Source organism: Triturus cristatus, chromosome 3_2, assembly GCF_964204655.1.
Source record: "Triturus cristatus chromosome 3_2, aTriCri1.1, whole genome shotgun sequence".
Classification (NCBI taxonomy): Eukaryota; Metazoa; Chordata; class Amphibia; order Caudata; family Salamandridae; genus Triturus; species Triturus cristatus.
Genome location: NC_140584.1, coordinates 811,591,878 through 811,605,988, shown reverse-complemented (window position 1 = coordinate 811,605,988; position 14,111 = coordinate 811,591,878). Strand labels below are relative to the sequence as shown.

General features: G+C 44.8%; 1 protein-coding gene across 1 annotated transcript in view; it reads left to right on the top strand.

The window, feature by feature from the left end:
* Positions 1-14,111, top strand: part of CARF (calcium responsive transcription factor) — a 360,952-nt gene that overhangs the window by 7,764 nt on the left and 339,077 nt on the right. Inside the window, exon 2 of the mRNA XM_085648958.1 lies at positions 5,929-6,032. Within this exon, the coding sequence (XP_085505084.1) occupies positions 5,940-6,032 (93 nt within the window). The 5' untranslated portion in view covers positions 5,929-5,939. The remainder of the gene's footprint in view (positions 1-5,928; positions 6,033-14,111) is intronic.

The following is a 14,111-nucleotide window of genomic DNA, read 5'->3' as shown; positions in this document are numbered from 1 at the left end:
AGGGTGTGCTTACTGGTGGTCAGCTCCTTTGTGCGAAAAGGGGCAACTGTTTGAGTAGTGGAGCCCCTTCTCGGGGTTTTCCTCGGGCCATTCCCTAGAGCATCTTGGAGGTCCTCAATGAGTTCCTCTTAGTGCCTCATTGGTGGGGATGTACTGAGCAGCTTAGTGGCTGACTCTTTTTTTTTTTCTTTTTCAATTCAAGCTGAAAGTTTACCTCCAAAGTTCACAGACCGTTTGATTCTAAGTAGGACCTTGTGACGCCCTTCCCCAAGTGGTTCCCCAAGCTACAGTAGTGGTTGAGAGCCCTTAGAGTCTAGTTGCAGATCTGGGTTGAATCCATCATCGTTCTTTAGCTCACTTCACCAGCCCTGTTCAGACCCAGCCATATGCAAATCTGTCTTGACCCTGTTCCTTATGGGAACAGTCCAGCCCGAACTACCAAGCCAGGTCTTCCCTGGACCGGAAACAAGCATCCTAGGACCGGCTTCGGGGTAACACCCCTCATTAACCAGGCTAGATTGAATCCAGTGGCAAAGTGAGCAAGGGACCCACGTCTGGGCATACCCTGCCAACTCTGGGTTGGGTTGAATCCATCATCATTCTTTAGCTGGGTCTGAACTGATGTGGCGAAGTGAGTTAAGGAACTATAATGGATTCAACCCAGATCTGTGACTGGGGGTTAGTGTCTTAAAAGCTTCAGCACTCTGGCCATCATCTCCTTGTGTTTGCTATGTCTAAGTTCTGACAAATTGATGCCTATTTTTAAAGTCGAGCCTGGGCAGTGCATGCGCTGCTCTGCGAGGCATGCTGTATTCCGGTATGAACTTGAAGCTCCGTCCACTCTCCAACCATATTTTTCATTGGCTTGTGTCATTGTCCTTTGTAAACTGTGGCTTTTCATTGGTCAATAGGCTTAGTAGTTCCTCTATTGTACCGTCTTGTCTCATTTTGTAACCTCTCATTAGGACACCCCCTGTTACATGTGTTGTTACTCGGTAGGCTTTAATTACAGCCTCCAAGCACTATTTGGTTAAATGGCTCTCTCACCCACCGCTTTATTTTTTCCTAGCACGGCATGCCACGCTGATACAGTGTGCGCCATGCCTTTAGTTTGTTGTTTGCGGCCCGTGCGCTGGCGCATGTTTTTTTCTTCTTACTATTTGTTCAGTTTTTGGTTTACAAGATCCCCATATGGAGCTTTCACTAATATCGGCCACGCCCCTTTCTTTAGAAACGGCTCATCTAAAGACAGGGATGTGCCCGCTATTAAAGTGAAGCCACACCATGGGGCACTTTTACAAAAAAAAAAAGCATTTGTTTGTCAATTTGACAAACAGAAGCCTTTTTTAGTAAAAGCGCCCCATACTGCGCTTTCACCCTAATGAATCTGCGCCTCTTTCTTTAGACGAGGTGGGCCTAAAGAACGGGGCGTGGCTGCCATTAAAGTGAAAGCACGGCATGGGGCGCTCTTCCAAAAATAACATTTACAATGTAATAGGTTTCGCATTTGCGAGAATGTAAGCTATTGGCATTGTAAATAACAATGCCAATAGCTTACATTCTCGCAAATGCGAAACCTATTACATTGTAAATGCTTGTTTAACACAGTGATTGGTGTTTACAAACTCCTCGCTTTGCAGTCAGAGAAAGAAAAGTAAAGGGAATTATGTGATCTTGCTGTGGTACAGGGAGTGTGAAAAGGAAAGTATGTAAGATGTTATTTTTGTGTAAGACACCATAAATTGTAAATACCTGTAAATGACCTGCACATATTCAGCAGTTTGGAAAGCAAAAATGTAGCACGTTTTTATGTAATTCTGAGTGATGGAAACAAAGTTATTAATGGGATCAAAACAAATCAAGACACTTACTTGGTGATGCACAAATGATGAATATTCACTGAAACCCGATTTCTGCACATCATCATTTGCATGCAATATAATTTTATCAGTAAAATTGTATGTCTGATCAATTTAGCGGTCGTTTCAATGGAAAATGTGCTGTCTGTACATGACAGTGCACAGCCACACAATGCATTAGTTATATTAGAAAATTGCCCGCCTCATGTCCATCATAGCTAGGCGGATCACCAATGTTGGTCGTTGTAAAAATTGGGTCGCCGTCCTAATCCGTTTGGGAAGCACTGATCTAGAAGAACCTACAGCCCAGGATTCACAACTAGTCCTAGGAATACTCAACTTCTCTGGACTGAAGTGCTACTCTCTCCTGATGTGCTTGTCTGGATTATGAGAACATCTCTACCACATAACTAAGAAATCCATAGTTTTAACAACCATAAGCTGGAATCGTTTTTTTGTGTGAGAAGGGTATCCGGAGAGGATGGAGCAGACGTGGCCAACAATGGTGGTTTCCAAAAGAGGTCATGTTTCTATGCCCCATTTGAATTGTAAGGATCAGGGGTGACAAAGACAATAATCAGGTTTTGGTAAAGGCAACGAAGTGTATTTTTTACCTGCATAAGTGCCTATCTCTTCACTCCCACCTTGCATACCTCCACCATCATAAGAAGATTCTAGACAAATCCCAAGTGGGCCTGCCACCTTACCTTGTGTAGCAAGCTGGTGCACATGAGCAGGATCACACGATGGTCTAAACTTCTGTTGTCACAATGTTGGTCAACTTAATTGTTTAGGGAGCTCTTGTATGTCTCACTGGCAAATGGTGGCTTGTCATCTGGCTATGCACTGTGTATGAGGCAGGCCCTACTTCCTGGACTTTGAATCACATGTACCATATCTCACATATTATTTGGAAGCCCTATTAGTGGTAATCAGATATCCTTTTTAGGTCTTGCCTGACCCAGCGCATGCGCTGGTCTGGCGAGACTTATTGAGAGGGCTCCAAAAAGTGCTACCAGGCCAGCCTAGAGCTACAGTGCATGTACGCGGGCGCGCGTGCCGCGCTTTACCGCGATTACTTTCACTTTCGTGGCCGCTTTGATGTTTGATCGTGATTGCGATCACTTTCACTTTCGCGGCCGCACGGCTGCTTTGCATAGCCTATAGGTCTTGCTTTTGGGACCTTATAAGTATTTAGTTATGCAACTGTTGCATGGCTAAACACTTCGAAGGTCCCAAAGGCGAGACCTATTGGCTATGCCAATGCTTGTTCCACTTACTTCACAGTGGTACAGAAGTCTGGTCAGTAGTGAATCAGAAATGTATTCATCATTGCATCACACAGCACAGACATCCTTAAACCAACTGACTGCAAAGTCAGTTTGCAGTGTGGGCTGTTTCATCTCACAACCCTGTCTTCTTGTCATAATTGTGCTACTTTTGCTATTTTGTGTGATTTATGTTGACCTCATATGCCATTGAGGTGACTCCTTAATGATAAGAACCATAAATAATGGCAGTCCAGTTGTACTAGCTAGTTAGGACATAGATGAGTTTTGAGCGCACATCTAAATGCAAACTGGTCATCAAATAACCCCAATGTAAGAGGAACTTTACTTTGCACGTTAGTCCAGATATTAACAGTCAGTAGGAGTTGTAGTGGAGAAAGACAGCATCCTTGCCTTGTAGTTCTGCCAGAGTCCGATGTCTCTTATGGGTATCTACCTGCATTGCCTCTGCGCAATGAGTTGTTTGTTTAGAAGTTTCAGCACTATGTAAGTAAATTAAATGTTGTTTAGTGAGAAAGAAATGAGAAAATGGACTTCCAAACCAAAAATCTATTCAGTGGAAAGAAGTGATGTAATGAGAAAACCTTTAGCCATTACAACTGGAGCTGATGTGTAAGTATTTATTAATGGCACCGAAGCATGAGTAACCATTAATATGTTGAGTAATCCGGCAGAATAGTGTTGTGGCTCCTTTCTTGACATTCTATAGTTAAGTGTCAACAAACCATTGCCCCGTTGTCCCAGTAAAACTTGCTAGTCCTACAACCACTAATGCAACATCACAAACTGGTGTTGCTCCCTTGATATTGCTATATGTATTGCAGTTGCAAACTCGTACTTGCTTAGAATATCATGGTATATAAGCCACCATGTAACCTCTACCGTTTAAAATTCGGAAATTGGGAATATTACTACATACAATTCCTGACCTGACACACCCCTAATTGTGATGTTTCACAACCAATCATCACAATTTTTCAAAGTCATGTCTAAGGCAGTTTGTGGCCACCCACCAGCTGCTACGACAATAAATGTGTATGTGTTTTTTTCTTAATGACATTTCAGATCATGACCGTAGTGGCTTGATTGCACTCTAGGCCTCAATCATGTTGGTAAAGTGGTCAATACACCTGTCAAAGGAAACATATGCATGGGTTGCACACATTTCTTTTTAATGGTAATAAATAGAACGTTTGTAGTTCGAAGGTTTCTTATATGTGCAAAATGCGAATCCCTAACTTGTAACCACTTCTTTAAAATATCTGTGCCTGGAGTTTTAGTTTTGGCATTACGAAGTGGTATTTGGTTGAAGATGCCACAGTGTTGTGGTCCCTATCGATGCGTGTCAGTGGGTCTCCTTAACGTTAAAAGTTAATTTCTTAGCGTTACTTATCCTGACAGCTTGGTTGATTTCTGTGCCCATTCGGCAACACCAGTACCTGGCCATCCTGATGCCAAAGACCAGCTTTTACTGAATATTTCTAATGTAGTTAAAAATAACTTTAGGTTATTTCCTAGTGCTTTATTTGATCTAGTCCATGGGTACTCGCAAACATTTTCCCAAGGGCCACAAAGTTTGGTCTGTGATATGATGAGGGCCGCATCGATGCCAGCAGGGTGGCGATCCAGGGTGGGAAGGGGGGCAGTAAAGTGGGTATAGGGGAAGCAAACATATTCATCTAGTGGCTGAATTGCACAGTATGAAACTAGAACATCTTGAATTAAATAATCCCAGCTTTCCCACTTTATCAAATTGTGTAATCAATGGCAATGGTTTTATTTCAGTTCCATCCTTTTTCTTTTATTATCAAATTTAAGAGTACCTTGAAATACATGACTTTAAGATGTGTGCTGTACAAAGCCTCTCCTGTGTCTGGTTTCGTAAACTATAATGTTGGTCGTGTATAATAGGAACCTAGGCCATTCTAAGAGTGCAGATAAACTGACTAGTCTCTTAGTTCACTACTGATATTGTTGTCAGTGGGGGGGGAGGGGGGGGGGAGGAGGGGGGAACACTAATGTTTCCAAATTCATATTTGAAAACTATCACTTAAAAATAAAATTCAATGCACTGATATAATCTGATATACTAAGGTGAAATGGTTCTGCATGTTAATGAAATACGCTTTTTGAATGTCGAATAGACTTAATATATTTTACACTTTCATTCCCAGAGATGTACAGATGCTGATCTGTAGAATGTGCTGTATACTTGCGTTTACAAATTTCTTGAATATTTTAGGACCATTAACACTGCTGTCGCTACTTTTGTAATGATGGCTATTTAACAGGCTCTTAAAGTGTTTCCCATTAAAATGGGTGCTACATATTTGGCAAAGCCATCTTCTGGCTAGTGCAATGTTCTGGCAGTCCTGTCAGATTTTGGAAACAGTGCCTCTTTGTCCTCTTTTTTATGTTAATATACTGCTTTAATGTCTCCCTTCGCAATGTGGATGACATATTTGGCAAATCTAAACTCGTACTAGGATAATGTTCTGACCACTCTGTCAAAATATTGTAATTCTCCCTCTACTCCTTTTATATGAAGCCCTCAATGGAGATTCTTGTTCTTAACCTTCAGTAAGTTGTCCTAGCTCTGCAACAACTTACTCCTGGCGTCAATGCAGTTGGAAGACATGGCTATGTTAGGTTCTTGAAGAGAGATACGTTTGTCAAAGCTATGTAGTTTGGTAATTAAGGAAGTTATTGACTTGATAGGGGCACACGGTCAAATAGCTAAATGCGAGTCTGATTCAACTTCATTGTTTTACAACTTTCAGGCAGTCACAACATGGATGACGTGAGCAGGAAGGAAAGTGATAAGGTATTGACCGAAAACATCAGTAGCACAGAACAGCCTGAATCAAATGGCCAAATATTCCAGGTAGGAATTGGTGTTCGTAAGATGCTCGATTTTAATCCACTAAAAAGAGGATTGTTGTCAATTTAATATTCCCACCCAAAATGGTGGCAGCAAGAGTGCATCTATGGTTTTTGTTATAATGACTGTAATCCTTCAGGTGTTACCAAGTGTTTGAAAGAGTGTCTGCAGTCAACGTCAACTGTTCAGAAAGCAGAATAGTGGAGAATGTGCTGCTACATCTTTCTTATCGTTTATTACCTGCCAGTAACTAAGGGCCTCATTTGGATAGCAGTCGGTCGGACCACTGACTGCTATTGTGGTGGTCAGGAGACTGCCCGACAAGCAGTTGGTGGTCTGACTGCTGCATTAGGATAGGCCCACCGTGCTGGCAGTCGGAAAGTGCTCTTTTACATGGCGGCTTGTGCTGTGTCCCAGGAAAAGGGCCACAGCACAAGCCGCAGTGTAAAGAAGCACCTTGTGCACATCCATGCACTGTGTGCCATGCACCATGTGGTGCGTCGCACACGGTGCACGGAGGTGCGTGAGGGCACTACATGTGCCCCCTGGGCCACTTTGCAGTGGCCCACGAGGGATGAGGTCCCTGTTTGGGCCCCCTACCCCCCAATCCCTTTCTGACAGCCTTTTCATGGTAGTAGGACACCCTGAATTGGCTGTCGGAAAAGGACATCGTAATCCCGATGGCAGTGCCTGCCTCGTCACCGCCCCCATTCAGGATACCGATTCCGACCGCCATCTTGTCGGGATCACTGATCCTGATGGAGGTGACGGTCCAGCCCCCGACAGACAAGGGTCCGACCTCCAGAATTGTAATGCAGCGGTTGAAACGGAGGGCTGTCGGCGGTGGGACCGCCACCAAGGTGCTGTCGGCGGCAGTCCCACAACCATCGTAATCAGGCCCTAAATTACGCAGCCCATGTATAGAATTACAACTATGATTTGAATAGCACAGGAAGTAATTTGCCTATTTTAGATATCAATCAAATGATGAAAACATGTTTATGAGGTCTCCACAGCATTCACTCCAAACCGTAATAATTCGCTCCAATTTACCATAATCAAATAGAAAACACTTTCCATTCTAGGGAGGAGGGTGTTATTTCCAATACTGATGAAAGACTTAAATGTTGCACAGTTTCTTGTTTCTTTATGTTAATGTTATTATCAATCGAGAGCTTCTGTAAGTGGTATCACACTTATATTAGCTGCTTCAAAGCACATGCAATGCATTCATAAAAAAATTATACATGTATAATAATGCACAGTTTTTAGCCGAAAACGTTAGTTGGGAAAACTGCTTTGGTGAGGATCTAGTTGGCTTTATTATTATTATAATTATTATTTAGGGTCATTTGTTAAGCGCTGCGAACCCTCCAGAGGGAGTCTCTTTGCGCTAAGGTAAGCATTGAAACAGACGTGACTATACAGGGAACTTGAAATTACCATACAGAGAAAAAACACGTTTTTAAGGCCTTCTTAAACTTGATTAAGGATGGCAAAGTGCAAATGTTTATAGAGAGTTAATCTGGCTGCGGGAGTGAGAAATAATGGATTAATGTAGAGGAATTATCATTGCTTCAGGGTACCAGACAAGATTTCCCACTCTTTCTTGTCCTATTTACCATTGGAATTTAGACAGAGTATACCTTCATGACTAACATAGCTTTATGCTACTTGTGGTCAACGAAATCTTGACGATCAATACCCACCATCATCAAATACCATACCTCAGTTTCAACCCATTGTTGTTATAATATTAAACTTGACAGCATCCAAGATGAGTCTTCCTCCTTCCATTTGGATGCAGAACAGGGATGTTTAAATGGTGTTTGGCCAAAATATTGATTCAAAAATATTGTGGGTCAGAAATATCATGGCCAAGTTATCTGATCCCAAAATATTGTGGGACTTAATATCTAGACTAACAATATTTCTGTTTAATATATATTTTTTATATAGTTGTGTACAATATCATTTATTTAATCTAGTTGTACATAATATTGTTTTTTAATTAGTTTGATAAATATTAGGGAATTGATGGTTTTTACTATTATAATAATATTTATGTATAATTTGTTTTATTGTACTTTGTAAGACTTTAAATGAAATGTAAATTTTTTAAATGTAATTAGAAATTTCAAATTCAGTAGCCGGTTTTTGGGTTTGTAGCACATTGAGATGGGAAGTTTAGATATTTAATTGATAATTATGTCCATTAATTGGGGGACGTGGCTTTGCGGTGCAGCAAGATGGCCGCTCACTAAGAGGGCTCTGCTGGCTGAGCTCAAACTCCTACCTCAATCTGCTACAATGAGGGGATGATCGCCTAAGAGCTCACCATAGCTGCAAAAAACCTACAGACGTACGGCTGGCTCAGGTTCTGGGGCCCAAGCAGTCGCAAATAACAGGGAAAACTAGCTGTATGCAAAAAGTAGAGCACCTTCCTGGATTGGACTACCCTCTCTGCAACCACCTGTACTGACCTGAGCACAGGTTGAGCTACAAAGGGCGCCTCGCTGTACTGCTACACATGGACCGGTAAGCAGCGTCAAGCGCCCACTCCCAGCGCCCCATCTAAGCACCACAGATTAGCTAATTGCGAGGGGAGAACACCCTAACACTACAGGAGTAACAATTTAGGCATGAGACAAGAAGCGTCAGGGTGGAACAAGTGTAACCTACATCAGCACGCATCCCACTTTGTGAGCCACTGAGGCCCGTGCGTGAACGCTGTACACCGCAACAGGCATGAAGGAGGGGAAAGAAAGAATTGACGCCAGCCACATGTGAATCTGCACCTATCACCCCTCTTCGAAAAACCAGAATACAATTCTCAAAAGAGTGCTGGCCGATACTGCTACCCCGTCGGATCAGCCGTCATCCTCTCGAAGGGTGCAGTGCCTGCACAGGTACATCCAGTCCCTGCCTCGACACAGAACTTTATCTCAACCCCACTAACATGGGAAAGCATGATACAAAACGAGCAAAACTGACATTTGGCAGAAGGCTTACTCGTCAGCTAGATATGGCTGACTCCACAGCAATGGACATGGAAGAAACTCCCCCGCAAGACGAAGACATACGCACCATATTGAAAGATGTCAACGCCAGCCTGCTAGCTATAGACTCTAAACTAGACATTCTCACCTTGCACCTGGACCACGTCAAACAACGCCTGTATAAACATGAAACCTTGATTGACTTTCCTGAAAATAGAGTATCTGACGCATAAGACCTCCAAACAGACTCAAAGGAACAGCTACCATAGATGGACTAAATACTTAATGTGATCAAGGCAAAAAGCAAAGATTTGGACGCCAGATCAAGATGCAATAACATCCGGATCACAGGAATACATGAAACCACCCGCATAAGTATAATGGAAAGGTTTGTGGAAACTCTATTCGCGACCTCTTTGATAAAGAACTTTCAGCCGTGTTCATAGTAGAACAAGCACATCGTTCCCTGGGCCCCAAAACTCCAGTGGGAGCTGCACTGCATCTCATCGTGGCTTACCTGCTACACTACAGCGACCACGATTTAATCCTGAAGCTGGCTCGTGAAATCTGAACAATCCAGCATCAAGGTAATAATATCTCATTCTACCCGGGCTTCACCCCGCTGGTACAGGCGGCGCTGAAGGAGTTTGTCCCGGCAAAGCACATACTCCAACAAGCCAATGTATCTTACACCATCCTTTATCCAGCCAACCTGAGTGACAATGACTAAACATGCCAACAGTGTGACAAGCCAGAAATGTTTTGAACATGAAGACTTGTTAACTCACGCTCATCGCCCTTGTGACACTGCCAATCAGTTAATTGTTCAAGGTAATTACATGGAGGGACACAACCTTAATACAGCCATCGCTACATACCTACCATGTTATATGTAATGTTAATAAGTGCCATCATAAACAACAAGCTCAGCCACCCAGCCGTAGTCAGAAGGGCTGTACGCCGGTGACTCCTAGTCCCCTCGGGATAATTCCCTTGTAGCCCTAGGGCTCTCAGATTCTAATCTCTTGTTAGGGTGTAAATTGGTGGGTTTTCAACTCAACCTAATTGGGGGGTTGGTGTGGGAGGTGATAGTGATGGTAAATAATTATTTGTTGTAATATACAATGCTGCTACCAACACTGCTATAAATAACACACATACCAAAATTAGGCGTCCCAGGCATGATCATGCCGCCGTTGCATAGAAGCCCGTCTATACCGTCTCATTAGCACAATATAGCTCCACATTCCACCTATTATTAGGCAGTACAACATGACTTTCCCGGTCGCATAACATGGCGATTGTGACATGCATCACTTGGAATATTCGCGGACTCAACGACTATAGGAAAACACGCCTTGTCCATAGATATCTAGCTAGACATAACGTTAACGTGTGCCTCCTACAGGAGGCTTATCTAAAAGACAGCACTACATCCAGGTTACGTCCGCGTTGGTGGGTGGACACCTATGCATCTGCCAACTCCAACTACACCAGAGGAGTGGTAGTACTAATCCAAAGAAGCCTTCCATGGAAAACCTCCCATGTCATATCAGACCCAGAGGGTAGATTTATCTCACAAGGGGGAGCGCTGTAGGGTCAACAGGTTGTTATAGCAAACATGTACGGCCCCAGCACCGATGACCCGTCATTTTTTATTCATGCATGGGCAAAGACACAATCTCTAGGCAACCCCATGATACTTTGGAGCGGGGACTGCAATGTAATTATGGAGAAACAAATGGAAAGGTTGGGCACCTCCAGCAGCCATCATCCTCCAGTGTTGGCTATGCTCCAAGCTCTAGTGCATGACAACTATTGAATTTATACCTGGAGACAACTGCACCCTACCGCAAAAGAAGGCACATGCGTGACACTACAACATGGAGCCTGGTCCAGATTGGATTTCTGGCTGACATCCCTCAACATCCATTCCTGGGCCATAGCTGCCAAACAGTTACTGCACACACATTTACATGGTGTCTCCAGCCAGTGGCACTACTAAATGCAGCATTCAGAGCTGCAATTCGCAAAAATATACTTAAAAACTTTGAATTCAACACATCTTCAGCGAAATCACCCAGTACGTTGTGGGAAGCCTTCAAGGTGGTGATTCGCGGAGCCTGCATCGCCACACAATCCGGAGTGCTGAGGGCCATACGATCCACTCTTGACAATCTGGAGGGAGACATTCAGGATCTGGAAAGCCAGTAGTTCCGATCTCAGGATCCCACACTGCTAGTCAACATTAGAGAAAAACTCTCTGAATTCCAGGAGGAGGCTGACAGAGGTAAAATTCCTGCACCGTCCTGCACAAGACCGGCACTACGGCGAGGGCGATCGCTCCAGCAAAACACTGGGCAATTTACTCCGCCCCCCCAGAATTTTCTCATACATCACTGAACTACAGACCACGGAAGCCACTCTAGTTCACTCACCAACAGCCCTACTAGACACAATGACAGAATTCTATGCTCAGCTATACACTTCTTCAACACTCCCTGCGGAGTCTGAACTGCTGGAATACTTAGACACGCTGCTATGGCTGGACCGTGCACACCAAGCCTATTTAGATGAGCCCTTCGCTACTAAGGAGATCTTTCAGGTAATACAAACCTACCAGGAGATAAGGCCCCAGGGCTGGACGGGCTCACTACGGCCTTTTATAAAGAATAAGCCATGCTACTCGCCCCTTACCTTTTGGCTGTATATCAGGAGGCATTGAAGCATGGGGAATTGCCTGCTTCAATGCGGTAAGCCACCATAATAACCTTACTAAAACCGGGCAAACCTCCCACACTATGCAACTCCTATCGCCCATTGTTATTAATAAATACTGATAAAAACATTTTTGCTAAACTAATGGCGAATAGGTTACAGCCGCTACTCCTACTTATTGTTAGGCCGGACCAAACAGGATTTATACCTAGTCGCTACATTGCATAATCAACGAACTATTTTTGCACTAATGCACCACCTCGCTCCACATGTTCCAGCGATAGCCGCTATGTTAGATGCCACAAAAGCATTTGACTCACTGGAGTGGAAATTCCTCTTCACGCACCTAGCCCGGCTAGGGCTAAGCCCCATCTTCATATGAGACATACAACTACTACATACGGCTCCAACTTCTAGTGTGCGAGTAAACAAGCTGATTTCACAGCCCATCCCCATTTCCTGAGGAACCTGGCAGGACTGTCCCCTTCCTGTTTGCCATCGCGATGGAGCCTCTCGCAGCGCGCTAGCTTCAGCATCACACCGACCGAGGAATAGGCTTCACCACGAGGGGCCTAATAGTCTCCATGTATGCGGACGATGTCACACTTTATATTCTCAACCCTGAAGGGAATTTTGTACCAGTGACTCGAGAGATACGGCGCTTTGGGGGCTGTCAGGGATCCAAATAAACTGGGCCAAGTCCACCCTACTCCAGCTCACAGAGGGCATGCAAAAATTTGACTCGGAGTACCCGATAGCATGGGTAGATGGCCCAGTGTGTTACCTGGGCATTTGGATCAGCAGAGACACACGCGCTCTGGAGTGCAAACTACGGCAGCGTAACAATATGGACAGAGGAAAGACTGTGCATATGGACCAAAATGCCCCTGACACTTACTGGATGTATCGCTATTACAAAAATGATAATCCCTCTTCGCTAATATCCTGAAGCCACTCACCCTACACTTCCTTACATGCCTCAGATTCGTCGTGGTTAACCTGGTATGGGCGGTCAAACATCCCAGAGTACCCTGTGAACTCCTCACCCTCCCAATGGCACAGGGTGGACTGGGAGCCCCGCACCTTACACTGTAAGCATATGGCACCCAAGCTCAATGTCTGCATTTCTGGCAGAACACAACACCATTCCAACCCCATGTTGCAATCGAGAAGGACTGAGCTGCCCCTCTCCCACTAACCACGGCCCTGTACGGGAACTATCAGAACCCTCAGACATGAGATTGACAGGTTGAAAGCCCTTAGATGGGCTGTGGAAAAGGGTGAACCTTAGCCAGCTATATGCACCATCCATTCCAAAAGCTAACAACCCACAGCGGTGCAGTGAGCACTCAAACTCCACATCAGCACATTTTCAGACCTATATCGAGACAGCCAGTTCATCACCCCACAGCAGATGGTGAAGTCCCCTCAAATACCACCCCAGGACACATTACTGCCTGCTGTGCCTGCCGTGCGATTCATTACACTTTCCCTTCTGTTCCCCCTCCCCTACCGGCCCTAGGGCCTATACTCACAAACTCTTCCACCCGCAAGCTTATAACACGTATCTATACCATCATGCAACACACATTCTCGGTTATCACCCCCAACTCTCAAAAATCTTTGACCGCTGAATTGAACTCCCCATCACGGGTGCACAATGGGCATTTTGCTGCGGTCAACTAGAGCAGGTCTCCCAGAATTACCGCTTAAGATTAATACATTTTAAGTTCCTTTTTAAGTGCTGGGAAGAGGGGCTTTTGGTGCGCCTGCTTGCCGCACTAGCAGAGGCCATTTCTCCCTGTCCCTACTGGGACATTGCTGGGTGCCATCTTGAAGGCCGGCGGTCTAGTTGTCAACCGGCCGACCCAACTCCCTACTTAATGAGAGCCGCAATGCGAACACGCAGTGGATGTGCGCAGCAGGCGTGCCGTCTGCGCCCGTCCGGACCGTGGCCAGCGCCAGCCATGCTGCACGTTTTTCTACTTTGACCAGTATTGCCTGGTCCAGAGATCAGCCATTAAACATGAACATAGCGGCATGCTCAAGTAAGGCCAAGATAGACCTGGGGATGGCCATCCATGAGTATTGCTGCAGCACATGTCTCTTTACGCTGGCGGTCAGCGGAGGTAGGGCAGAATGGTAGTCTGACCTCATTGAAGCCCCCTACAATGCACCCCATGGCCAATAGCATCAACATTAAGGGCATGCTTGATCAACTGTAGATCCCCCCCCCCCCCCTTCTCCAAATACGCAGAGGACATCTGGGTCTCTCTGGAGTCAAACTCCTGGGATCTCATGTTTCTGACAGAAACCCGGCTGAGGGAGGGCTCTAACACCGACCTGATGCTAGCGTTACCTGACG